Source organism: Archocentrus centrarchus, chromosome 5 (assembly GCF_007364275.1).
Source record: "Archocentrus centrarchus isolate MPI-CPG fArcCen1 chromosome 5, fArcCen1, whole genome shotgun sequence".
In the NCBI taxonomy this organism is placed as follows: domain Eukaryota; kingdom Metazoa; phylum Chordata; class Actinopteri; order Cichliformes; family Cichlidae; genus Archocentrus; species Archocentrus centrarchus.
The window spans coordinates 25,231,104-25,256,328 of record NC_044350.1 but is presented as its reverse complement, the minus strand read 5'-3'; the positions used below and the strand labels follow the sequence as shown (position 1 = coordinate 25,256,328).

General features: G+C 39.2%; 1 protein-coding gene across 1 annotated transcript in view; it reads left to right on the top strand.

The window, feature by feature from the left end:
* Positions 1 to 25,225, top strand: part of ppp1r16b (protein phosphatase 1, regulatory subunit 16B) — a 92,611-nt gene that overhangs the window by 52,527 nt on the left and 14,859 nt on the right. The window contains exons 3-5 of the mRNA XM_030729916.1: positions 7,790 to 7,860; positions 18,376 to 18,521; positions 20,413 to 20,516. Coding sequence (XP_030585776.1) covers positions 7,790 to 7,860; positions 18,376 to 18,521; positions 20,413 to 20,516 — 321 coding nt within the window. The remainder of the gene's footprint in view (positions 1 to 7,789; positions 7,861 to 18,375; positions 18,522 to 20,412; positions 20,517 to 25,225) is intronic.

Sequence of the window (25,225 nt, the reverse complement as noted above, 5' to 3'; positions counted from 1 at the left end):
GTTTACAATAACCATGATATTTAAAAAATGAAATGTGGATACCGATGCAATAGTATTGTAAAATATTTGTGTAATATTTTTTGGTATGCTTTTGTAAAGTTACGGTTACACCACTGCAATACTAGAAAATTTTAGATGAATTTTACAGACAACATTACTGCTGTTTTCATATTAGTGGGTGTATTGCTGTGTGAAAAGGGCACCACTGAGTGGGAATTTGTTTGCGTGAGCAATCCGCACATGCTCTTAATGATGAAGTCCTCCATGAGTCTTCATCATTAGAAGTTGTTGGCCAGCATTTTTTTTTTTTTTTTATTTGAACAGGCACTGCAGTAATCTTATGTGTATTATGCACAGTGGAGCACTTGCGGCTTTAGTTCAACCATAGCTGGCTCATTTATTCCATCTCCTGTAGACCAGTGAGCCTTGTGATCTTTGCTGCCTTGCTGTGTGTTATTATCAGTACATTATTATCATCTAGAAATCACCAACTAGAAGAACTCCCCCAAAATGCCACTTTCACTAGGTTTAGACAGTAAAGAGGATTTACAGCTCTAATAAAAGAAAACTTGGAAAACTATAGTCTTTACATTAGTATAGATGTCTCATGGTTTACTTCAGGGCTTGCGTTATTGTTTGGAAATACCTTCTTATCAATAGTCTCTGTTCAGGAAAGTTATGACCTAAATAACTTGCGTAGGATTTTCTTCCATTTGCAACTTACATTTGAACGTGAACACACACACACACACACACACACACACACACACACACACACACACACACACACACACACACACACACACATACATACACACACACACGTGTACACACACTGTAGTCTATGATAACAGGAAGGAAGGGTGGGTTTCTCTTCCTGCACCGTTATTTGTTGATGTATCTTTTATCTTTGGGGAAGCATCTCGTCCAGCTCCGTCTCCTCCCTCAATGGGAATTTATGAGACCAACCCAGGAAGACATGCATGGGATTTGTGTTACTGGATTGTGGGGTTTGCAGATAATTGCCATGGAGATTCTTGCATGTAATGGATTGTTTTTTTTAAAATTTTCTGTTTGTGTGTTTGCTCCGTCCCACAGGGTACTTGGTACAGACCGATCTGAATCATAGTCATGTGTCGTCGCCAACTCAATCTTACTTTTCCCACTTTTTCCTTCTCTGCATCTTTTAGTACTCAAGAATCTGTTTGTGTAACTTACGACAGCATTTTAGCCCCTATGCTCCCACTCTACAGTTTGTATGGTATAAATCCTCTAAAATTCCCTATTCCCTTTTCAAAAAACTGCTCTTCCATGAGTGAGATAAGTCCATGTGCTGCTGATCAAAAGTAAAGCAGCCTTTTCAGTGTTTCAATATGATATATTCTTACATTTTTATCAGTTATGCTTTTGTAGGTTCAGCATTTTAAGGCTAGCTGATGGGGTGATTGATTTTATCTGATGATGTGGTTGTATTTCTTTCTGGAAATAAGAGATTATTGCAACTTCTTTCAAATAGAAACTGTAGCCACGAGTGTGAGATTCTTGGGGGGGGGGTTATTTCTTTTATTTATCCAGGTAAAAGAGCGGGTTGTCTACAAATCGGAAGGTCAGTGGATTGATCCCCGGCTCCTCCAGTCCTTGAGAAGGCAAGATACTAAACCCAGGGCCACAGAAATGACAACGATTATAACAAGATAATGAGTAAAAAAAAACTAGAAGCACTCAGAGAGCGCAAACCTCCGCCAAGGCCATAGGGTCACTGACGCTGTAATACATGTATCTAAATGCTGTGAAATAATCTTGCATCTTTCCCAGATGCTAGGATCATCTGAGCAGTTAACGATAAAAAAATGATCGTCGCCTCACTATGTTGTTTGATAGAACATGTGACTATGTTACACTCTAATTCTTTTCAGGCTTTTGTGCCTTGTGTTTCAGAGTTAGAAGCTAAATTATTAAAATCCCCCTATCCCGCAATAGTGAAGAATCCTTAAAAAAAATTCCTGGATCCAGATTGTGATCCGGATCACTGCCAAAATTTAATCACTTCTTCCTCTTGTCATTTCCAACCACTCCACAAAATTTCATCGAAATCCGTTGATAACTTTTGGAGTAATCCTGCTGACAAACAGACAAACAAACCAACGCGACCGAAAACATAACCTCCTTGGCGGAGGTAACAAATACAACTGACATTCAGTCCAGGCAAGTGAACACAAACATCTGAATCTTATGCAAGAACAGATCATTACAAGAGCAGCATCAAAAGCAAGAGAACTAGTTTCAATCCTTTAAAATGGACTTAGACTCCCCCCATCAGAACCATTTCTGTCACCATAAGGAAGCAGTGTGTTTGTTAGTTTGTTAGCACAGTCGGCTCTCAGGTATGAATATTTGCATTAGTGTTAATCCGTTTCTCAGTGTTAAACCTGTGACCTGGTGACCTGTCCAGGGGTCAAGACCTAGCTAGGTAAGTGGCTAATAAAATGATAAATTCATTAGCATGACAATTAGACATGGCAAACACAAGTTAACTAAAAAGTTAATTTAGAAAGTAAGTCAAACAATCAGATAACTGTAGTGCAGTAAAAAAATAGATCTGTTGGTTGTCGCCTGTTTTGTTGTTGTTTCACTAAAGCTCACTAAAGCTGCTAATTGACTTTTTAGCACTGCTTGTAATTTTAATTATAGAGATAAAGTTATGAGGTTTTGGTGTTATTTTTGTGTCCCCTGTGAAAGCTAATGTGCTCAGAAAGTTATCTGTTAATTACAGTATGGTAATGAGTTTACGGGGCTAAAAGGATGTTATTTGTTGTGGGTTTTTTGATGTTAATGTTTGCCTTCTCTGGTTTTCATTTTAAAAGACAAAGTGTTTCAGTGATTGATCTTTCAGTGGGGTGGGGTTGTGTTTGAACTCTGATTATTGCAAATCACATCTTACAGATTTGACCTTGGAGGCGTTTTATGACATATTTTGAAATGAGAGCATTCAGTCACTTCAGCACTAATAGGTCTCATGTACACATAATGATATTAATGCAAATAAAATGGAGAAGAAAGTGGGAAGAAACCTAACAAGAAAAGAAAGTGTTTTTCTGTTTGGTGTATTTGTTACAGTTTCTGTCTCTGATTTGACAAAAGAAGGAATCTCGTGCTGTCCTGTGTATACTCTGTGCCTTTAATACTCTTTATTGAAACTACAGTTTCCATAAATTGTACAGAATCTGAATTTTATGAGCACTTTCTTGAATTCTAACATAAATTGAACCAGACAGGCCAAAAATGAAAAAAGGCACACATTCCAGCATAAAATACACATTAAAAGATAGCTGAAAAAAGAAATGCCAATAGGAGGATTCATAAATATTAAATGATGTCACATCTCTGGCTGTTTACATTCATTGTTGTCTGGCTTTTTTTCTTCACACCTCTCTCATCATCATATGTCAACTCCAAACTGTATCCACACTGTCAGATTGGAGCAATCTTACACCAGTGCAGTTCTGCCTAAAAACCAATCGCATATTAACCTGTCTGGCGGGGTTGAATGTGTCTGCATTGTCTTCATATGCATTTGTGCATTTTCACATTTTTATGAAATGTATAATTTCCATCCTGAGTAGCAGACAGCGCTATCTGACTTCTGCTGCCCACAGACACTATTAGAAAACTGGCACCTTCTGATTGCTTTTGCAGACAATGGGAAAGCAGAAGTGTTCATAAGTTGCTGTGAGTGTTTCCGGTATGTTAATGCAGAGGAAAGTCTGCACACAAAAAAGTGAAGAAAAAAATGACATGCATATAGTCACAAGTCTGTATTTGTGGACAAATATTTTTATCTTGAATTTATTAAAGAAATTAAAGATAAAAAAGAAAAAAGTGTGGGGCTGCCAGGACAACGTCAGCATGTCTTGGCAACACGTGTGGTGAAAAAGTGTCATATGTGAGACTTGCCTGAGGTGGCAAACGTATTCCCATCTTCATTAATAGGAAACTGTCAGTTAATGTAATTTGTAAAGATAGGGTTGATTTATTGGATTACACACATGCCATTAATATGTGTGTAAACAGTAGTACTGTGGGACCTTAAGCCTGTGATCTGGTTAGTGTGTGTTCTTCTGTGAAGCTCTTGCAGATGCAGATCCATTTATTTACCTTTATTGGATGAATCTGTTTTTTTTAATATATGTAGGAAAATGAAATGTACTGTATGTGTGGACAAACATATTGGATCACACCTCTTAATCATATAGAAGCCATATTCATTCAGAAGGCTGGTTATACCAAATATTTGAATATTTCCTTGTAGAAAATGCTGAATTTCTCCCAGCTGTAGTTTGGAACTAGAATGCAGCTGAACCCTAACATCCCTGCATATAAGAGAAGGTGAATAGCTTCTTTGAAAAATCAATATTCTTTCATGACCTCCTGAAGTCCTGTCATTACAGCTTTGCACTCATCACACTCAGTAACTCGTGGGTGTAGTAAATGGCAAATGGACTTGTATTGTGCCTTTTTTCCTTTAGTTATTCACAAAGTGCTTTACCTCACACATACCCTCACATAGCACTGACAACACAGATCTGCCATCTGGAGCAACTTTGGGTTCAGTTTCTTGCTCAAGGACACTTTGGCATGCAGACAGGAGGAGGTGGGGATTGTGTAGGCAACCTTCTCTTCCACCACAGCCAGCTGAAATGCTGTGGTAAATCACACTGAGCCCTTAGTGACTCCAAATATTACTAGAAAACATACCATGAATGCTCATTCTTCCATAATTTATTCATTCTGATTCAGACATTTCATCTCTTTTTTTTCTATGAAGAAATTACCATAAACTGAGGCCACTTTTTAACTTGTTTGCTTGATGCATTCTCCTAAATAAGCTAAGCCAATTAGCATTCATCTATAGTCTGCACACATAGTTATACATGATATTCAGAAGGTCCTTTATATTTTGAAAGCCAGGGGAAAAAAAAAACAAAAAAAAAACTGTCTCATTACAAGAAAATCAGAGGATTCAGCTGCAAGGTGATGCTAGTCCTGTAGTTCCTCTGAGGTTTCTCGTTTACAATCCAGTTGCACACTGTTACAACACAGCACTCCAAATTACAGAGCCCCCACGGTAACACAGGTGGGTAAAAAGGTCGAGATCAATAACTTGTGGCCACAAGTTGGTAAGGTGTGGGCACATGCTAACTCAATTGCTATATGACACCAAATCTGTTGTTTACTGCACAGTGGGCGAGCTCCATGCATGAAGCATAGATACATTTGATTTGGTTTTATTTTATTTTTGGGATGCGTTATAATATCCCTCAATATTCATCATGCTTGTTGCCAGGGGATTGCACCATTTCACCTTATCGCATTATGTGCTAATCTCTATAAAGCTTTAGTTTGGCACACATCTTATCCTTTAGGGCCTGGATGCACCTTTTCAGACCAAAACCGTATTTATTATTATTAGTTTACGTTACTCATCAAAGTATTCACAGTACTCTCAATATATCAGCAAGCAGCAACAGCTCTTAATGCTGCTTGCTGATATATTGCGACATTTTTTTGACATAATTTCTATTAGATTAGCAAGTAGGAAAACATGCTTACTTATTTAATATGCAAAGATTTATTTATTTTTTAACTGAAAGCCATGTGGTGGAGGGGATTTGTGAGCTGCTAATGTAACTTCTGGTCATGACTTGAGTATCTAATTCTAATGCATTACTAACTTGTGGCCACTCAATAAAATATTAATGCAGTGCAATTATATTTTCCCACCCATGTCACTGGGGAAGAAAATGTAAGGAAACGAGGAAAGAGTGCCTGGCATTTATGGGATGGAGTCAGACTAAGCTTGCACTGTATAACCTTGGTTCAGTTCTCTCAGCACTCACCATTATGATGCACTCTTTTCCTCTCTTACATTTTACAGAAGTGTGTAATGCTGCAGTAGCTCATTTTGTTTGGTTTGGTTCAGTGTCATTGAGTTTTAAAGGCAAGTGAGGTTGGAGACATACTGCGATGATGCCGAAAATGTTCAGAGTAAAATATCACAGTTATACTACGTCGGAGGCAGTGCGTATCAAAAGCTTAATTGAGCTAAATCGATACAGGACTCTGGAAGTTATATAATAGAAATAGGTTGATAATGGCTCCACTTTAATCATTCTATTTTATTATGGAAAAAGGACTCCCTCAGCCACATTTTGCACAGTGCTCTTCCATTATGACTACTTGCCATTATTTTTAAGGAGTACTTCAATTAAACCCCCACATAAAGGAAACTTTTACGACTCACCCATTGTACTTAAATACTGAACTTCCTTCCATTCCATTTCCATTTGTATTCAGCTTCTTGTCATGGCCTCTCTTTAGCACACCCTGCCTCCCTCCTCTTTATTAGCTGTCACGAAAAAATGCAGGTCGTATCATGGGCGCTTGCCTGGGAGCTCAGACTGTTCTTAACTTCCAAAAAGATGCCAGGTGCAGCTCCTCCCAAAGACCCTGCGTTTCATCTGCTCTTCATTTTTCTCATGCAAAAAGGTGCTTGGAAGTAGCTGAGGTAGACTTGTACTCAAAATAAGCAGACATTTAGCTATAAATCAGTGGAAAAATGGTCTCATTATTAATCTTCCTGATTGTATATTGATGGTGTAGAGATCAGAGCAGTGAGATGTTGGGGAAAAATGCAGATACATTCATCTAGGTTGGCTTAAATTAGTACTCTGTACCCACAACAATAAACTTTACAATTCGTGATTACTGATTGATTGGTTGGTTGATTTGATTGAGGTTTTTTTTTTCTCCTCTCAGGCAGCATGCAGACTGTTATTTCTTAATTACTTTACCAGAGTTGAAGCTAAATCAGAAGTTATACAGTAAGGGACAGACTTGTGGAAAACATCTGAAATTTACATTGTTACATTTTAGTGGCCAAGATGGGACAAAAGCTCAATCAGCAGTTGTTACAGAGCAAATAAGTGCATCTGTCCAGAGGTACTGTGATAATTATCTCATATCTCTCTCATTTTTCTCTCAGCATTCAGCATCATAATCTGATTTATCCATTCACTTGGTGTCTTTTGTCTGGGAAGATGGCAGCCAACAAAACAGGGAGTAATAATGAGACTGAGACGAGCCCTACGTGCCATTGCCACTTCCTGCTCAGGCCGGCAGGTTTAGCAGTCAGACAGCTGGCACTTGATATTTTGTGAATTGTGGTCTGCATGGCGGTTTTATCTGTCTGGTCAGACAAACTGTGTAATCCCAAGCATTGTTACATCATCTTCCATCACAACAGTCCCTACCTCACCCCTCACCCATCCTCGCATATTTCCAAGGTCAGTTGAGTAACGTCCCGGCTGGGCTGATAATTTGAGAGATTGTCCCTGCAGAGATGCATCACGATTGTGCTGCAGGACTGATGTATTGTAGATTGATTGGGGATGTCAATTAAGGTGTATACGGTGTTGTCCTGCTTTTAACCTGCATCTGTTATTTTGTTTGAAGCATCCAGGATTTATTATTCTCTATGAATTGATCCTAAAAAAACCATGCAACAAGTGTGCCTAACAAGTGGCGACAGAAACAGATCTTTTAACTCTCAACCACAAAATAGATTTTAATGATGTGAGTGGGTTGTGCAGGAAAGTAAGAGCAGTTAAATTTGTAAGAGCAGTTTTTTTTTTTTAAAGCACTTGAAGAAAATCTGGTATTTAAACCAATCTTAGAAATGTGTGTGAAACTTCCACCTTCATTTATATTCCTTTGTTTCTTTTCCCAACAGTTCGTTACCTGCTGAGGAACAATGTGAGTCCAGACCTTTGCAATGAAGATGGCCTCACCGCTCTGCATCAGGTAAGATTATCTGTTTTTCTTTATGTCCGTCTCTGACTTCTGTGACGCATCAATCTCTGCCTGCCTTTTTTTTTTTTTCCAGCTGACATTGTAACATTTATGAAAAAACTTTTGTTACTTGGATTGCCAGTTGCATGTCTGATAACTGCAAGTAGAGAAAGACATCCTCCAGTCACATAGTTGCAGTTTGATTCTCAGCCTTTTCTGTCCACAAGTGTCTCAAGCAAGGCTCCTAAGCTCAAATTGCTCCATGACATTGTATCATTGACCATATTTATAATGTTCCAGTATCAAAAATCCATTTTGAAATATAGAAGTAGGCTTTATTTTATATTGAGGAAAAAAGGAAAATGTCTGAGGAGGAGGAAACATGCCTGCCTTTAGAATCGTGAAAGACTTGGATATCAGTAAGTTTTTGGAATGAGCAAATATTGCAACTGCAACCTTTTCAAAAAAGTGGTCAAAGAAATGAAAGAGGGAGGCTGTGTTTGCACAGTCAAACAAATCCAACACCAGTAGAAAACCAGTAGAAAAAAAAGATTAGGCTGGTATTTTCCAGCCTCAGAGGTTACCAGTGACAAGAAGCAAAAAAAAAAAAACTGGAAAAGTGCAAATAAGTGAATAAAGTGCACGTGAAAAAAAATCTGCTGTTTATCATTTTGATTGGCATAGTGCTCAAATTGACCATTAGATCAGACACATAATATATAAAGTTCCTTTGACTTTAATTTCTTTGTTTTGATCATATATTTTGATCATGGCTTTTTCATGACCATCATTATGTCTATATTGAAATGTAATAAAATCATTTCCTGATCAGTTTGCTAGGGTAGGAATTAAAGTTTGAGGTTTTCTGACACTGACAAAAGATTTTTTTTTTTTTTAATAATCAGGAAATTAGTTCAGTTCTGGGGAATATTAATTAATTTTGCTGTAGAAAATTCATAGAGGCTATGAGGCCTATTTTCACTTGCTAATGAAAGCCATTACTTACATGATAATCAAAGCTTCCTCCTCATCCAAATCAATGCTGCATGTCACTTTTCATTTTAAAGTTCTGTTACCTGTGCAAACAAAAGCTAATTCCACGTCTCATTTGATCACAAAACAGCCTCTGAATTTAAAAGAAGCCTGCTTTTGCCCCATTGTAAACCTGAAATCACAGGCTATGTGATGCTGCCATTATCCACAGGCAGTGTCCACCACTGAGCTGAAAGGTTCCTGAAAACATACCAGCCAGAAAAAAACATCTTATTTTGTATAAAAGATGGATTACTGAAGCAGCAGGATGTCCATAAACACACTGCTGTAGCTGACTGCACCAGTTTGTTTGCCCCCCCACCCGCCAATGTCAATTGCTGGAGCAGCTTGTAGAGTAAACTCAGGATTTTATTTAGGTCTGGATGACAACTTTATGGGCGAAAAAGCAGTTGTTTACAATGTGGAAGTCATCAAACTTTTTCCAACCCCCTTCCCCCCCCAAAGTGGAGTCACATTTTAATGTAAAATAAAAACAAATCTGACTTCCTAAATGATGACATTTTTAAACAGATCAAAAGGGCCTGATGCTTATTTACAACTTTGGTTTCTCCTCTTCTCTTTGGCTCCTCACCCCCCCCCCCCCCCCCTTCTCATTTGTCTCTCTCCGCAATTTTAGTATACCTCTGACAGTTTATGTCCTCTTGCCTTCTTTAACTTCTCAGTCTGCTTCAGCTACAACAACCATCTTTTTCTCTCTCTCCCGGCTGTTCAAAGCTTAATATCCAGGCTCCTGCTGGGAGGCGGTGAAATGAACACAGGGAAGAGAAAATTGAAGTCCATCAGTCACCAACGGTGTGACTGCTGTTTTTAAAAGTGGTGAGCTTCCATGAGATCAGATTGACCTTTCGGCTTTGAATGTGTGTACCTGGTAATCTGCTATTTGGATGGGTCAGCCAGTGTCTTCAAGATGAGACCTTTTTCGCGAGTGTGAATAACAGCACACGCACACATCGGAAAATATAACAGACAGTGACACATAGGATATCCTCACACACATTCTTGGTGCCCTCAGTTTGCTGTCTTGTTTTTCAGAAGCTAGATTAAGCCGAGACAGAAAAATAGATACTGAAATAGATACTGGGAAAGAAATGAGCGTGAGAACGCACAGACATCCGGCAGAAGGTGAGAAAAATGATGTGGCAGTGATGTTTCTGTAAATGAAGTGTCGTATTTGTCCAGGACTGGTCTCACCTCACTGATTCAAGACATTAATCAGCAGACGTCTTGCAGGGGTTACTGTATATACGACAACACACACAAACGCAGTCACACACGTACGCACACTTCAGTGTTTACTACAGTATTTCATCCCTTTGGTGAATGCATCCCGATTGCTTCAGCTGTGATAATGTGACCTGTAAAATCAGCCAATTTGTTTGTTTGCATAAATGTGCGTGGAACTGTGCCGTCACCAGCAGCGCGTCACAGAAAACATCCTCAGTCCTTCATTTTAATGAAACTGCTGTATTGGAACTAGTAGGGTGCCAATTCAGAGGGCTCACACAGAAAATGTCTTGGGGGGGTGGACACCAGAATTGTTTAACTTGCTGTCATCATTTCTGTCTGGTAAGTATATGCAAATGCACAGTATAATTATACTGACACACAGGCAGTAATAGTTTTACTTTGCAGTGATGTGCAGCATTTAAACGCCCCCCCCCCCCCCCCCCCCCCCCCCCCCCCCCCCCCCCCTTTTTCATAAGTTGTAACATCCAGAGTGCAAATTAACACCCAGCAAAGTGCCAAATGTGGGTAAATTTTCCATTTTGGTGGATGGGTATGTTCCACAATGGGTGGGTGAATATTTGTAATAATCATGGAATAAAACACACACAAAAAAGCACACTGCTATAGGGGGTCAAGTGTGACAAGTCTGATCACAAGTGTTGTTGAGTAAAATGATTAATTCTATGTGCAATCTTTCATTACATGTAATAGCAAATACTTAAGCAGAGCAAGATGATGATGCCTTGGCTTCGTCTTTATGCTTGTATTCTCAGTATAACATATATGGAATGCAAAAAATATTTTGTACAAGAGCTCAACAATGATCACCCACTTTTTTTTTTTTAAGGGCTCCAGTCCCAGAAGTGAGTTTCCCATTCATTCTGTCCAACAACGTTTCAGAAAATCCTCATGCAAAGAGTTTTAAGCCTCAAACCCAGCTAACCAGCTACGAGGTGAATCATGACCATGAAAAGATTTGATGCGAATTAAAAAAGTGAAGGAACAGCAAATCCCATAACCTACTATAAATCCCAGATTCCATAGCGAATGACTTCTTGAATCCTTTTCATTATGATTAAAAACAGTGTTTTATTATGATGATTATGAACATATGTTGCAGTTTGTGTTGTGAGCTTTGTGGTAAAGTATAGCCTAGTAATCAATATGGTTCAGTGCCTCATTCCTGACTGCAGTCACTGTTTGGGTGGTTTCTGAAGTTTAGTGCTCACTAAGTAACCTGACATTTGGGTGGGGGTGGGGGGTGGGGGGGGCCTTTCCATGGTAACAGTGGCCTCCACCTGGCTGTGTTTCAATTTAGGATTGTGGTTGATCATTTCTGTGACATCACAAATAAAATGTGGTTTTATTAAAGCAAGGCTGATGTACAGACTTGTGATTTGTACCATCGCTTCACAGTGTTGTACCTCGTAGCAAGTCTTTAACATTATGGCTTCTAGTTAGTTTGAAAACCTCGCTGCTGAGCTCTGTATTCTAACCTGTAAAAAGAAAAGAAAAATGTGGCCAGTGAGTCAAAACAATATCAGACACCTACCACACAATTGCAGGCCCTACTTAGATTCAAGTGTAAAGCCTTAGTTAGCTACCTTTGATTTTTTTTTTTTTTTTTTTTTTTTTTTTTTTTTTTTTTTTGTTTTTTGCTGAGAGTTTGATAAAAATGATACCATTTTCCACTGTGGTAAATATGAAGCTGTCAGCAGCGGTTTAGCTTAGCATAAAGACTGAAATCAGGGGGAAGCCACAGCCATGACTTTGTCTAAAATGAACACATTTTACCCACAATTTACATATCATGTCTTGTTTGTCTTAATGTGTCTTGCAACAAAATGAATCCCCTCATTCAACCTTTATGATTTTTTTTTTTTCCCACAAATCAGACACTGTTTGTCTTCCTGACTCCCTGGGTAAACAGTGCTGCTCTATAGGAACATTCAACACACACCCACACACACATACAAAGTTAAATCAAGCTTTTATCTACATATGTTTATTATGCGCCATAAAACAGATCCTGTTCTTTTGGCTTTTCTTTTGCTACGTTGACATTTTAACCTTTGGAGTGCTTTAACTGCAGATTTGTTTAGCCTGCAAGATATTGCACAGTAGGTAAACAAGGATATTTTTGGTCTGAAGCTATTCTGAGTTAGAGAACCGCAGTTTTTTCTAATCTTTTTTTTTTTTTTTTCTCCCCCCAACACACACCTGCCTCGCGTTGTCCCATATTTGGGAAAGCCACAGCTGTGTTCTGGCTCTGAGCGCTTGGGTTTTGCTCGGGGGGGGGGCCCTCTGTGTGGCTGAGTGGGCACGATGACCCCGAATATAAACAGACTGCTGGAGTTACATTAAAAGAAACATTAGCTGTGTTCAAGCAGATATTTATGCAGGGAGACTGAGACTGGTAGCGAGATGACTGATGTTCGTGCTGTATAATCATTTGCAGGATTTGATCATGCTGAGCTGTGAAGTTGCGAGTCTGCATTCCTGTGTGGTTCCACACTTTTCATTAGTCATTCAGCTCTTCATTACTTCAGCCTTGAAGGACTCTGACCTGCCAGCCTTTCAACATCATCTTCTTATACTCTGCTTCCAAAATTCAGTAATAACCAGCTTTCTTTCTTATTAATATACTTTCACACACACATTATATATATATATATATATATATATATATATATATATATATATATATATATATATCCTTTTTGGAAAGGGAAAAAAAATAAGAGAAAGTGACACAGAAGAGTGGTTTAAATTGTGTTCCAGCCTTGAAATCACCTTTTCAGGCTCTGTACCATGCTCCTTTGATGTCCTGCTTGTTAGTTTATTTAGCCTTTTAGGTCTAGTTCTCTACAGCTCAACGTGGCATTTGTTTTGTTTTGTTTTTTTTTTCTCATTCAGATTAATTTACTCTTCATGATTTGCATTAGTTCCTCCAGCTCTGGTAAAATATAACCCCCCTTCAGTCTCTAATCCTCTGCCATCTCAGGCACCTGATCCTGCTCTTGCTCACTTAACCCTTCGGTATTTTAGTTTTAAGTGCCAGCTTCATCACCGGCCACCCTCTCTGCCACAATTCAAATTCTCAGGCTTATTTCCTCAACATTTTGCTCCTCGACCCGAACCACAGTCTTCTCAGCCCACTTACAGTTCCCGGTAAGACTGTTGCTGTTGTTTTCCAGGCACACAAAAATAATCTGGGCCTTTGTCTGAGCCTTACACCCATTCTGAATGCCTTTCGTGAATGGCACATTATTTTCCTGTTTGCTTCATTGTCTTTTGTTTAGAGCCTTGTTAGCTTGTGGGAGAAAGTGTGTGTGTGTGTGTGTGTGTGTGCGTGTGTGTGTGTGTGTGTGTGTTTGTTTGTTTGTTTGTTTGTCACAGGAAATAAGATTAACCTAGCAGTTAACTAGAAGATGGGCTTAAGCATGTGGGTGCATTCAGAAGGCAGAGGAGATTAGGCTAGATGTTAGTTGCTGTGTAGGTTGCAGCCTCTTCTTCTGATTCTGACGACATCTGTCATGACTGTGCCGCCGGCTGGAATAAGCCAGCACATCAGTGTGTTCAAGGTCTTTGACAAGCTCATGTGTCTCTTAGGAGTCTTCCTCTTGTCAATTTTCATGAGGTTGTTCATTTTTCTTGAATTATCTCTTCCAGCTTGCCAGCTAATAATGAAACCCATAAGTTGTTTCACCGAATTACCAGTTTGTCAATTTATCACCCTCGTACAAACACACACACACACACACACACACACACACACACACACACACACACACACACACACACACACACACACACACACACACACACACACACACACACACACACGTAAATAAAGGAAATGTGTGACTCACGCACTTCTGCGTTTTCCTCTGAATCTGGTTTCTTTTCTAACATTAACACTGGAAGTCGACACACATAAAACCGTCTTCACAGAATACCACTTCTGCTTTTGGCAGCTTCAGAAGGAGGTCATAAATATACTTTGTTCTTTCCTGCTAATTGTGTGTGACATCTCACTATCTGTGCATCACTGATAGTAAAGGCCTCTTAAAGCAACTCATGCTCAACAAGTACAACAAACAACAAAAAGCAAAACAGCAACAACCACAAACACATACACGTCTCTTTCACGCCAAGCCTCTTGAAGATTTCTTCAGAAAAAAATTTGCATCATAAAAAAGGAGGAATGTCTAAGCACACCTCCTCCTGCGCTCCGTGACTGGGTCCTGGATCTCCAGACTGTAGAATTCGTGTGTGTGTGTATATATATGTGTGTGTGTATATATATATGTGTGAGCCTTTGTGATGTGTTTTTATACACACATCACAGAGATTTTTCTATAATTTTTAAATTGAGAGCAGCCGATCATGACAGAATTTTAGCTAAAGATAATGGTTCAGGAGACTGCTTGAACTCCCAGCATCCATATATTGCCAAACTTAATAGTAAGGTTGGATTGTTTCACTTCATTATTAGTCTGACATTGTCTTACCAGACTTCTTGTTTCAATTCCTGGTTTAACCGCTGATATCTCTTTTTTGAGGAGCAGCACAAGAGTCTAAGTTTGCTAACTTTAGCCATCAAAAGAAAACCTGTTCCTCTAAACTTGTTCCTTCTTTCAAAAAAAACCCATCTCTGTTTAATTGCTGATTATGATTTTACAGTGATTCAAAGCAATTACAATCCATCAAAAATGACTGTGTCCTTTATGGTTGCTTGCAGATCAGATACCGAGTCTTGTGGTCATTTTAGGGGGAAAATGCAAAACTTCACTTTGTAACTTCTCATCTGATAATCTTCTCAATGCAAATCTTCACCTGCCCTAAAATGTTTCTCACAGGATGTGCTCGTCAGCCCGCTGTGTTTCCAGTCAGTCAGTCGTCTTTTTTTTTCTTTCTTCTTCTTCTTCTCTCTTTGCATCCATTTTTACCTCTTATCTGTCTTCCTGCTTGTCCTCGGCATCTGTGCAGTAATTTCATTTCCTCTCTTGTGCCGTACATTAATTCATGTACTCCCCCACCACCAAACGCTTGTGTCAGACGCACCTTATCTGAGTAGCCTTGTAAGTCGACGCTACAAAACTCCAAAGAATGTACACAAATCAGTTTCTCTTACGTCAGTGTGGGTTAAGAGTCTTTTTTTTATTGTTGTTCAAGCATTAAGATTAAAGTTTTATCAGAGAGCTGAAGGGCAGCGTCAGAGGAGGAGTGCAGGTGATGGATAGAATAGAGATTGAGGGTTTCTTTTAAAGCCAGAGGGGATGTACTGTATCGGGTACAGAAGGTAACAGTCTGAACTGTCACATCATCTTACAGACACAGCCGAGCTGTTGTTGGCTTCATGACATCGATAAATAATACTGAAGGGGTATTTATTGTCAAATGTAGCATTTACTTTTTTTTTTTCCCTGTTATATACATTTCTGCTCTTTAAGTTTGAATAAAGTAGGCTGCTTAATCTTCTAAAATTACTTGAAAGCAGGGACTCAATGTAAATGATGCTGTAGAATGGAGTATGTAGTTGCTGTTTACATATCCCAAAGTCACTTTCTTCTGTCTTCTAATCTGCCCCTCCTGCTTCCCTTTCTTGGCACTTCTATCGAGTTGGCTTATAGTTATGTTTTTGCCTCCCTTTGTATTATCCCTGCTCTCACTCCGACTCTGAGAACTAGAAATCTCTAGGGATTGCACTTTAGCTCATCTTCTATGCAAATCCGCAAAAAGAAAAAAGTTTCTCTGCTCTCTGCACCTCAATTTCCCAAGGTTTAAATGGTGATTATGTACAGTGTGGCAGAAAATTCAAAGACAAGTTGGAAAGTTGATATTTCTGACAGTACAGAAAGAAATACTTAACATCGGCGATTGCAGCTTGCAGGCAGCAGCATTTATTACTGTAGACAAAATTAAGGGCATTTTGAGAAAAATAGCTTAAAAGGCAGGGTGACCAACATGCTTCTCTCAGAGAATGGAGCTGCATGGAGCATAACAGGTTCACTCTAATTAAACTACTTATATGCAAGTGAATTGACCTCCTGCTGCTTAAAAGTAATCATATTTGGTTTCATAGAAATTTTTTCTGCATAGACCTACAGTGGTCCTTTTGTCATATAATGTCTGCATAGATTTCTACTGTGCATGCCACAAACATTTTTCTCTTAGGTTAATCTGACAATTATCTTTGCAAGTAAAAAGTTTGAGAGAAAAAAAGTGAAAAATCCATGACAGTCCATCACAATCCCCCAGTTTACTAATTGTGGTTGTCGGCAGTCTTTTTTTTCTTTTCCTTTTTTTTTTTTTTTTGTCTGACAATAGATTGAAACACAAATGTGATCAATTTGCAATCAAATGAAATGGAGAAAAGCAGAAAATCATTTGAGAAGATGAAGCAAAAATATTTTGCAGATTTAGTTAATGCAATTTACATTCATGTCCCTGCAAACTGCACGCAGACACAGAGTGGTGAGCTAACAGAAAAGTCGCATTCCACCAACTTTGACTAATTTTCATCCAAATTGCAGAACTGAAGTGACAATATAATCACATGGAAGTTACACAGAGGTGTCGGTGATTTGTTGGATTGCAATCAAAGATTTAGAAAGTGGAAACAATTTGAAACTTGCGTGTTAGCAGTGTGATTCACAATACATGCTGAGGTGGCTGCTGCTTCTCAAAGCCTTCGCAGTATAAGGGGATTACAGATTTTATTTTATTTTTTGTTCTTTTGTTCCTTGTTATCTTTATGTTGTTCCTATTTGCTGTCATTCCCCTTTAAAAAAAAAAAAAAAAAATCTTCATTGAAGGACTTTTGGGCTTTGTAATGGGATTATCAGCAGTCATTTTGCCAAAGGTGATTTTTGCATTTTATTGTGACAGATGTCTCATTTGTGTACATGGGTTCTTTGTATAAAATAAGCAAACAAAACAAAATTAGTTTGAAAGGTTTCATTAAAAATGCCTTTAACCAGATTCACCTGTGCAAATAATAATAGAGGCTGTGGCTGATGTGCCCTTTTCAGACTTTGGAAGCAAACTGTTTGCTCTGAAACCCTCGGTTTTCTGATTATTTCTGACCCTCCCAGTGTGACAGAGTAATTCCATCCTTCGTGTTGGCACCTTCCTGCCTCCTCCTCTGGTTTTCTTTATCTGCCTTATCCATCATCATTGTCTTTGTTCAGCAACATGTTACTGCCACACTCGCCAATTAGCTCTGATGGAGAAAACTGCAGTTGCTGACAGCTGCCTGATTAGAAGATGGTTTTCATGGAACATTCTCCCCACCCTGTAATCACACTCATTTTTTTTTTCCAAGGAAAATACTTTGTGACCCTCTTGCCTTTGTCCATGGAACAAACCCACACAATGACTTGGAAGTCAGAATGCATGTGTTTAAATTGGCTCAGTTTTGCACTCTAGAGTACTCTGTTAATATTCCTTAAAAAATATACTATGTAGACTTTGTTTGTCTGTGTTGTTGGTGACAAATTAGTCTCCTTTTTTATTTATTTTTTGTTACTATTCTTGAAAGGATTAAGATGCCTAAATGTACAGCTTCAGTGAAGCACAGCTTTTCTCCTCCTCCTCTCACATATATATTTTTGACCAACCATCTTGCTTCTTTTCATATTTCTTAGTTATTTTCCTTTTCCAAGGTTTGAAGACCAGGGCTTGAAAGTCATATTTCAAAATTGGGGGTTAAATGCATCCCATAAGGGGGATTTCCACACTTTATTGGGGAGGAAGGGACAGTGGTGACCTTAACAACACGTCATATATTGTTCTGATTATGTTTTGTTACTCTCCTCTAACTACAGATTTGCTATAATCTTCTGTCTCTTTCTCATTTTCTCCTTTTGGCCAGTTCGAGTGACAAGTTCAGTTGATGCAGATTTACATTTTTGGCTCGCAAATCATATCTGCGTGCCTTAAAGTTCACATCATCAAGAGTTGAAACAGCAGAGGGAGCTTGTAGTCTTGTAGAGAGGAGTGCTCCAGGTGTTGCACAGTTGAGATGTTGGCCCACCTCTGCAGCACTTTCGCCCAGTTGCCCTGCATTCTGCACTGTAAATGTGTGCAATAATTTCCCCCATTATAATTACTAGATTTACAGGAAGGTATTATGAACTCAAGTTCAAGTCCTAGAGATACTGGGCCATTAAATATTTTGTATAAAACCAGAACCAAATCTAATCATGTCTCCCTCTCTTTACCCCATCTCTCTCCATGCAGTGTTGCATAGACAACTATGAGGAGATGGTGAAGCTCTTGCTGGACCGAGGAGCCAGTGTTAATGCTCAGGACAACGAACTGTGGACACCCCTGCATGCTGCTGCTACCTGTGGCCACGCGGGACTTGTTAAGATACTCATCGCACAGTAAGTCATAAAGATATGATATGTCAGGGGTTTCCTGCAGCACAGCCCTTATCTTATCTGAGATAAAGACCAGTGTCTAAATATGTTCTTATGAAATCTAATATTTAGCTCATTAAGCTTCAGGAACAGTGAGTAATGGCACTGCCTTAGGCTGTAAAAGGTCATGTATGCAGTGAGGAATGGTAGGTCTGACTTTAAATAGATGAGATTCAGCTCAACAGGTCAGTTAAGGGTAAATAATCAAAGATCAGTTACAGTTGGATGCTGATTAACTGAAGTTAATTTGTTAACTAACACATTCTGTATAAAGTTAAAAGATTATTTATCTTTCTACCAAACTACACCTGAATAATTATATTACTGTGATGTCATAGAGAGGGGGATATCCTTAATATAATCATTTTAGGTACACTGCTTTGGCTATGGGCACAGAAGCCCCACCTGCCTGCTGTTAAGATCTTCTGATTGGCTGTTCTTTACAAACATAAGAGTCGGCTTAAAGACAGAGGAGCTAAAATGGCTTCCTATGGGGCCAGTATAAGATAAATAATAGTAATTTTGAACCTTGAATCCAAGAAGCTGGAGCAAGAAATGAGCATAATGGGCAACTTTCAGTTGAAAGTTTTAATTGACCAGCTGTATAATGAATGGCTGTGAACAGGCCTGTGAATGGTTAGCCTGACAAAAACATGCACTTACACCATAGTCTAAAATTAAGGCATATTATTGCCATGCTGTCAAATGTTCAGGTATAAATGCAGCTACTGTACCCAGTGAGCACACTGGCAGTTTGGAGGAACCTGATCCAGACAGATTAGGGTTTTTTTTTCCTGTTCCAAAAACAATAGAAGCTGCAGCCTTTTAGTAGCAACAATTAATGCTAATGCACCTATCAGTAGAACACTAACAAATTATACAAAAAAGAGTGGAAAACTGGTTGTCGACATGGTGGATATGACCCTGTTCTTTACTTAAAATTGGTGTTATAATGATATTAGAAGATGTGAACCCTCTGAAGGTCAGTAAAGGATAAGGCTGAATTATTTCCAGCTGTAGGATGTGTAGTGGTTTAAAAATGGCACAGATTGAATTATTACCCGTCTTTGATATGCAAATGTTGTTAATAATTCAGTAACACTGACCCGAATTCCCATAGGTGAAAACGTCCTTGCTACTGTGTTTGACACAATGCCAAATGCGTGTAAGAAGTATAGATGACTCACGAGTTCACACATTGTGCACATGTTTAATTAGGTTTTAATTAGTCCGAGTTTATTAGGTTTTAATTGCATCCTAATGAAGCTATAACAACAAAACACGTGCACACACAAAGAGGCAAAACAGACAAATTAACATACGCTGTGTGTACACATTTGTATTGTTTCTTCTTGTTAACATGACGGGCTGAATTACAGCCTGTATGCAGAGCGTAGAAACACACAAACACACTGCTGCCATCTGTTGACATGCAGGACTCGTCAAACCGACTGTGCCTGTCACATGGGTTCATTATCTGCAGTGAAATTAAAAAGAGCTGAATGATGCAGGCCCACTTGTTCTGGGATGAAAGACATTAATTTGGTTCATCAGTTAGTGCTGTAACTTAGATTTATTTTGTTATCCCTGTCCAAGACTTTGAGTCCTAGATTAGTGGTTTTCAGTCTCACTTTAGATCGGGACATGAAAGACAGGCCTGTTTTAGCCTGTTAACTGAAGTTATTTAGAGTATTTTTTCACTGGTACTCCGGGATCACAGATGGTGCCATGAAATATAATATATTAAACACTTTTCCTCGTGCAGTCTTCTTGTTAGCCTTGCATATTGTACATTTAGAGCATTTATTAACTCGGATTAGATTTGTTTAAATATTCATTTCCTCATTTCCCACAGTGGCGCAGATCTACTGGCAGTCAACTCTGATGGAAACATGCCCTACGACCTGTGTGAAGATGACCCAACACTGGACATCATTGAGACAGCAATGGCCAACAGAGGTAGAGAATAAATGTTTGAAGGTTCAGGTGCTGGTGTCTGTAGAAAGAAGGGTTAGACTAATTCAGTTCCAGGGGGGGAAAAAACACTTCCACTTGAACTCAACATGCCACCATTTATTTCCCCGGTGATAACTGTTCATTTCTACTCGGCCACCTTATATTTTACCAGGTCGAATGACAGCTGATAGCCTTAAGAATTTACCAGCAGAGGCTAGCTGGTTGAATAAACTAGAAATGCATGAAATACATGGTATCCTGTCTAAAAGCTGCTCATCCTTGTAGCACAGCAATGTAAATCTACTGTTTTTAGTCCTAATATAAGTAAAGCAGACAGACAGTTTAATCAGCTTTCTTGCACGTTAACACTTTAAAGAGTCCAAAAACAAAAAACACAGATAAAGTGTGAACGCTATAATAGGCGGTTGTTTAAAAGAAGAATCTAGCAGAAATTAGAGATGGATAAGTGGACAGGATGGGAGGAAGGTGCAAAGCTTATTTTAACCTTTGCGGCTTGCAGCTTTTGGCAGTCTTAAGACTGCTTGTCACAAGAACAGATTGCTAAAGAAGGTGGCAGCGGAGTCGTGACCTCAGATCGCACATAGTGTCGGGCACAGTTTTTATGATTGACACTCTGAGGAGCTCAAAGTATTCAAAGTTCTCTCTCTCTCTGCCAGTGGGGCGTAGATTAGGATACTGTATATTCATGCTGTGTCACTGTAAACAGCTGCAGATGCCACAGTTTGTCTGTGCAACAGGAGTGAAAAAGAGTTCAAGGAGATCAGCACTGACACAACTGCACCTCAGTGATGGAGGGGGAAACTTGTGCTGTTTGCATTTCTGTCTGTTTGCGTGATGTGAAAAAAGACACGCACAAAGACGGTTGAGGCGACAGACAAATTTATTTCCACTGGAGTAGAATCAAGCCTCTTAACACGAGCTGTTTTCAGTGTTTTGTTGTTGTTTCCTGGTAAATGGTTACATCCTCAAGCTGGCATGTGTGCTCGCGGCTGGCAACAAAGCAACAAAAACTCACAGCAGGGGGTGTTTCACTGTACTGTAGTAAGAACTGGCTGCTTAAGTGTGTCCCATTTAAAGTAGCAGCAGATTTTGGGAAATGTAGTTAATTCTTTCTGATGAGAAGATTGATTTTTTTTTTTTTTTTTTTTTTAACGTGAAAACATGTACAAATGATATTTTGCTGCTTTGCAGACTGTGTGCTAGACTTTTCTTACCAGTACTGAATGGAGATTTGAGAATGTTGCTTTCTGGCAGGAAATATTCTGCCACATTAAATTGTATACTGAATAATATGCCAAGTGGCAGTAAAATGATGCAAAGTTGCAAACCAAAACAGAGACTGGTCACCTTCAAAATAAAGGTAACGCCTTTTGAAAGATGTTGGATGTAACAGTAAGGGGCCTTTACTTTGAAAGCAAACAGTCTCCATTTCTAGTTTATGACACACTTTTCCCAGTTTTGCTATCAGTTGGCGAGTATTTACAGACAAGTGGGTGTCTTCCATGTTAACTTCAGGCGACCGTGGCAGTCTGCTCGTGACCAAAGCAATCAGTGCAGCACCGTGTACCACTTTGTAAGGAATTTCACGTAGCAGCTGCCAGCATTAAATATGTGTGCACAATATCCTGGATCCTATACATATTTAATCTTTTTTGACACTGAGTCATACTATAGTTGCCTTCTTACCTCTGCTTTAGAGATTCAACAAACAGCTTTAAAAAAAAAAAAAATGTCAGTAGTACATAAATTATTTCACATGCTTTCCTTTGAATCCCATATAGAGTAAACACAGAAATTAGCTCCACATTAGCTGTCATGAGTGTTTCAGGACAGCTTGCTGCCTTACCAAACTAGTTGCTTATTCACATGTTCTCACCTGCTTGTTTACTTGTGTGAGTCTCTTGGTTGATGTTGATCTAAGCTGTGCTTCAGAAGAAGGAGCAAAAACAAAAAAAAGGAAAGAAAAAGTAAAACTTTCCTAAGTTGGTGAAGGTGCCCTTCAGCATAACACTAAATACCAAATGCATGATGGAGCTGCTTGGGGGTAAACAGGAGGAAACTATAGATTCAGGGTGTTGAATGAGAGCATTGGGAGTGCTCAGTCATATTTCCCTGGATAACTAAAGGCCAGAAAAGCCTAGTTATGGCACTTGCAAACAAGTATAAGGTTAATCATTTTGATTTTTTTTTTTTTTTTTTAACAGTACAAACTGGGCACATGAAGTCACATTGTGTGAATGTGAGGTATTATTGGAAATGCACAGAGAGCAGTGACTCTGAGAGGGAAAACAGACACTCGAAAATGAGGTTCTCAGTTTACAATAGGATCTCTCGAGCTGCAGAATGCAGATAGTGGTACAGTAGGTGAGAAGAATGATTATTAAGCTGATCAAAAGCAGCGCGGTGCTGCTAATTGCTCCCGTAATGTTCTCAGCACTGTACTGGTGGATAAGACTTCTCTCCCCCGAGACACTGCAGGGATGGGCACACAACACAGCCAGTCTCTCTCCAGTACACACACACAGACACACACAGACACACACACACTTGATATGCAGCATCGACTTATTCAGTGCTTCCTTGATCCTTCCCCGTAGAGCCCAGTTCATCTGTGATGAGCTGCAGTGATTCGGAAGGGATCTGTCTACCTCAAACTGGAGGGGTAAAATGGAGTGGGGCATGACACAGCTAATGCAGTTTTTTTTAATTTCTTTTTTATAAGCCCCAGTAAAATCCAAACCTGCAATAAAGGGAGGACAGTAATGCATTCTACATATTCTGAATATTTTTTTCATTTTTGAATATCATTGGCCTATTCTGAATCACCCTTTGAAAGGAAAAAACCTTCCAGTGCAGCAGCAGCAATAGTTCCTCAGGTTGTATTAAGAGTGTGTAGACAGCAAAATGGTAGTTTCTTACCTTTTCAGTCTTCTACAGGGCCACATGTTTAATAAATCACTATGTCCTGCACATTAGTTTCACTATAAGAACCCAGAAATGAGCATGCTTCCAATAATATGGTGGATATTAATTGGTTACCCTGGGAACACCTGGCAGAAGCCCCAGTCTGTGAGATCTTTAACTCCCACCTCCGGCAGAACTTCGACACCATTCCGAGGGAGGCTGAGGACACTGAGTCCGAACGGACCGTGTTCCACACCTCCATTGTTGAGGCTGCTGATCAGAGCTGCAGCTGCAAGGTGGTTGGTGCCCGTCGTGGTAGTAATCCCCAAACCAGATGGTGGACACCGGAGGTGAAGGGAGCCATCAAGCTGAAGGAGTCCTATCAGGCTTGGTTAGCCTGTGGGACTCTTAGTCGAACCTCAGATTCAACAGGAACAATGCAGTTTTTGTCCTGGTCGTGGAACACTGGACCAGCTCTTTATCCTCTCCAGGATATTTGAGTGTGCGTGGGAGTTGGCCCATCCTGTCTACATGTGTTTTGTGGACTTGGAGAAGGCGTTCGACTGCGTCATTAAACATTTGAGTAACTTGCTAAGATTGTTATTTTCTGCTTTGCTGTTTTATATCCCCACAAATTCAAGTTTTGCTTATCCAACACATAAGCTGGTGTCAGTTTGCCATGTGGGAAGAAACCTTATCTAATTTATCTGTCTGCAGACAGTGTAGGACCAAGCTATTTAAGATTAGGTTTAAAAAGCAGAAGAATACCACATAATAGCAGAGCTACACTCGAAAGAGTCTGTCCACAGACTAGTCCCTGCTATCTCTTCTGTATCACTGTAAAGCTTCAACACATTCAGTTAACAGGTAATTAAATCTGATAGGCAGGTTAATGCATTATTACTACTGAATGTGCTGCAGCCTGCTGTTGCTTCCAGTGACAGCTTGGAGATACTTGCTCAGTAATAAAAAAAATAAATAAATAAGGCATCCCACGGCCTGCTTACACCATGAGCACATCCCTTTTTCCTTCTCATCCCTGTGATGCGTTCATGATGTATACATAAAGGTGCGGTCGCAGTACTTACCCAGCTACTGAAGTGGAGCAAGCATAAACAGTAACATTTTTTTTTTTTAGGTGCCAGGTAATTTCAAACAGCTCAACAAATAACACCAAGCACACAAACTGTTTCTGCACAGTTTGTCATAAAACATGTCTGGGAGCTTAATGTAAAGCTGCTGTATTTCCCAGAGAAAGGAAAAAAACATTAATATGTGACACTAATAGATGGAGAAAAATGTAAGAAAGAGAGGAAAGGAGAGGAAGATGAGATTATTTTCAAAGATAAATTCTGCTCAGCAAGGGAAATTTTGTAGAGTGTATTGTCTTTGTTTTCAAATCAGATATTGCATCTACACATGATGTTTCAGTGAATTATGTTTTTGTGAAACATCTTGTAAAACAAATTGAAGTATAGTAATTTTGTGTTACTCACTGCTACACCCGATCTTAGGGTTCCCCCACCTTCCAGATCCCACTTTAACCCCTGCTTCTGTTAGAATAAATGCACATTTTAAGATGAAATTCAAAATGGATACAAGTGCTGTTAAGTGCAGTGTACCCAGTTTTAGCCAGCTATGCAGCCATCACAACACTCAGCATCTTTCAGAACAGTACCACTGCCGGAAATGGCCACAGCTTTGCCATACCAGGTGTCCAGTATGATAATATGGTTGCTTTTTATTAAGAGTTATAGACATTTCAGTTTAAGAAAAGCTCCTTTCTG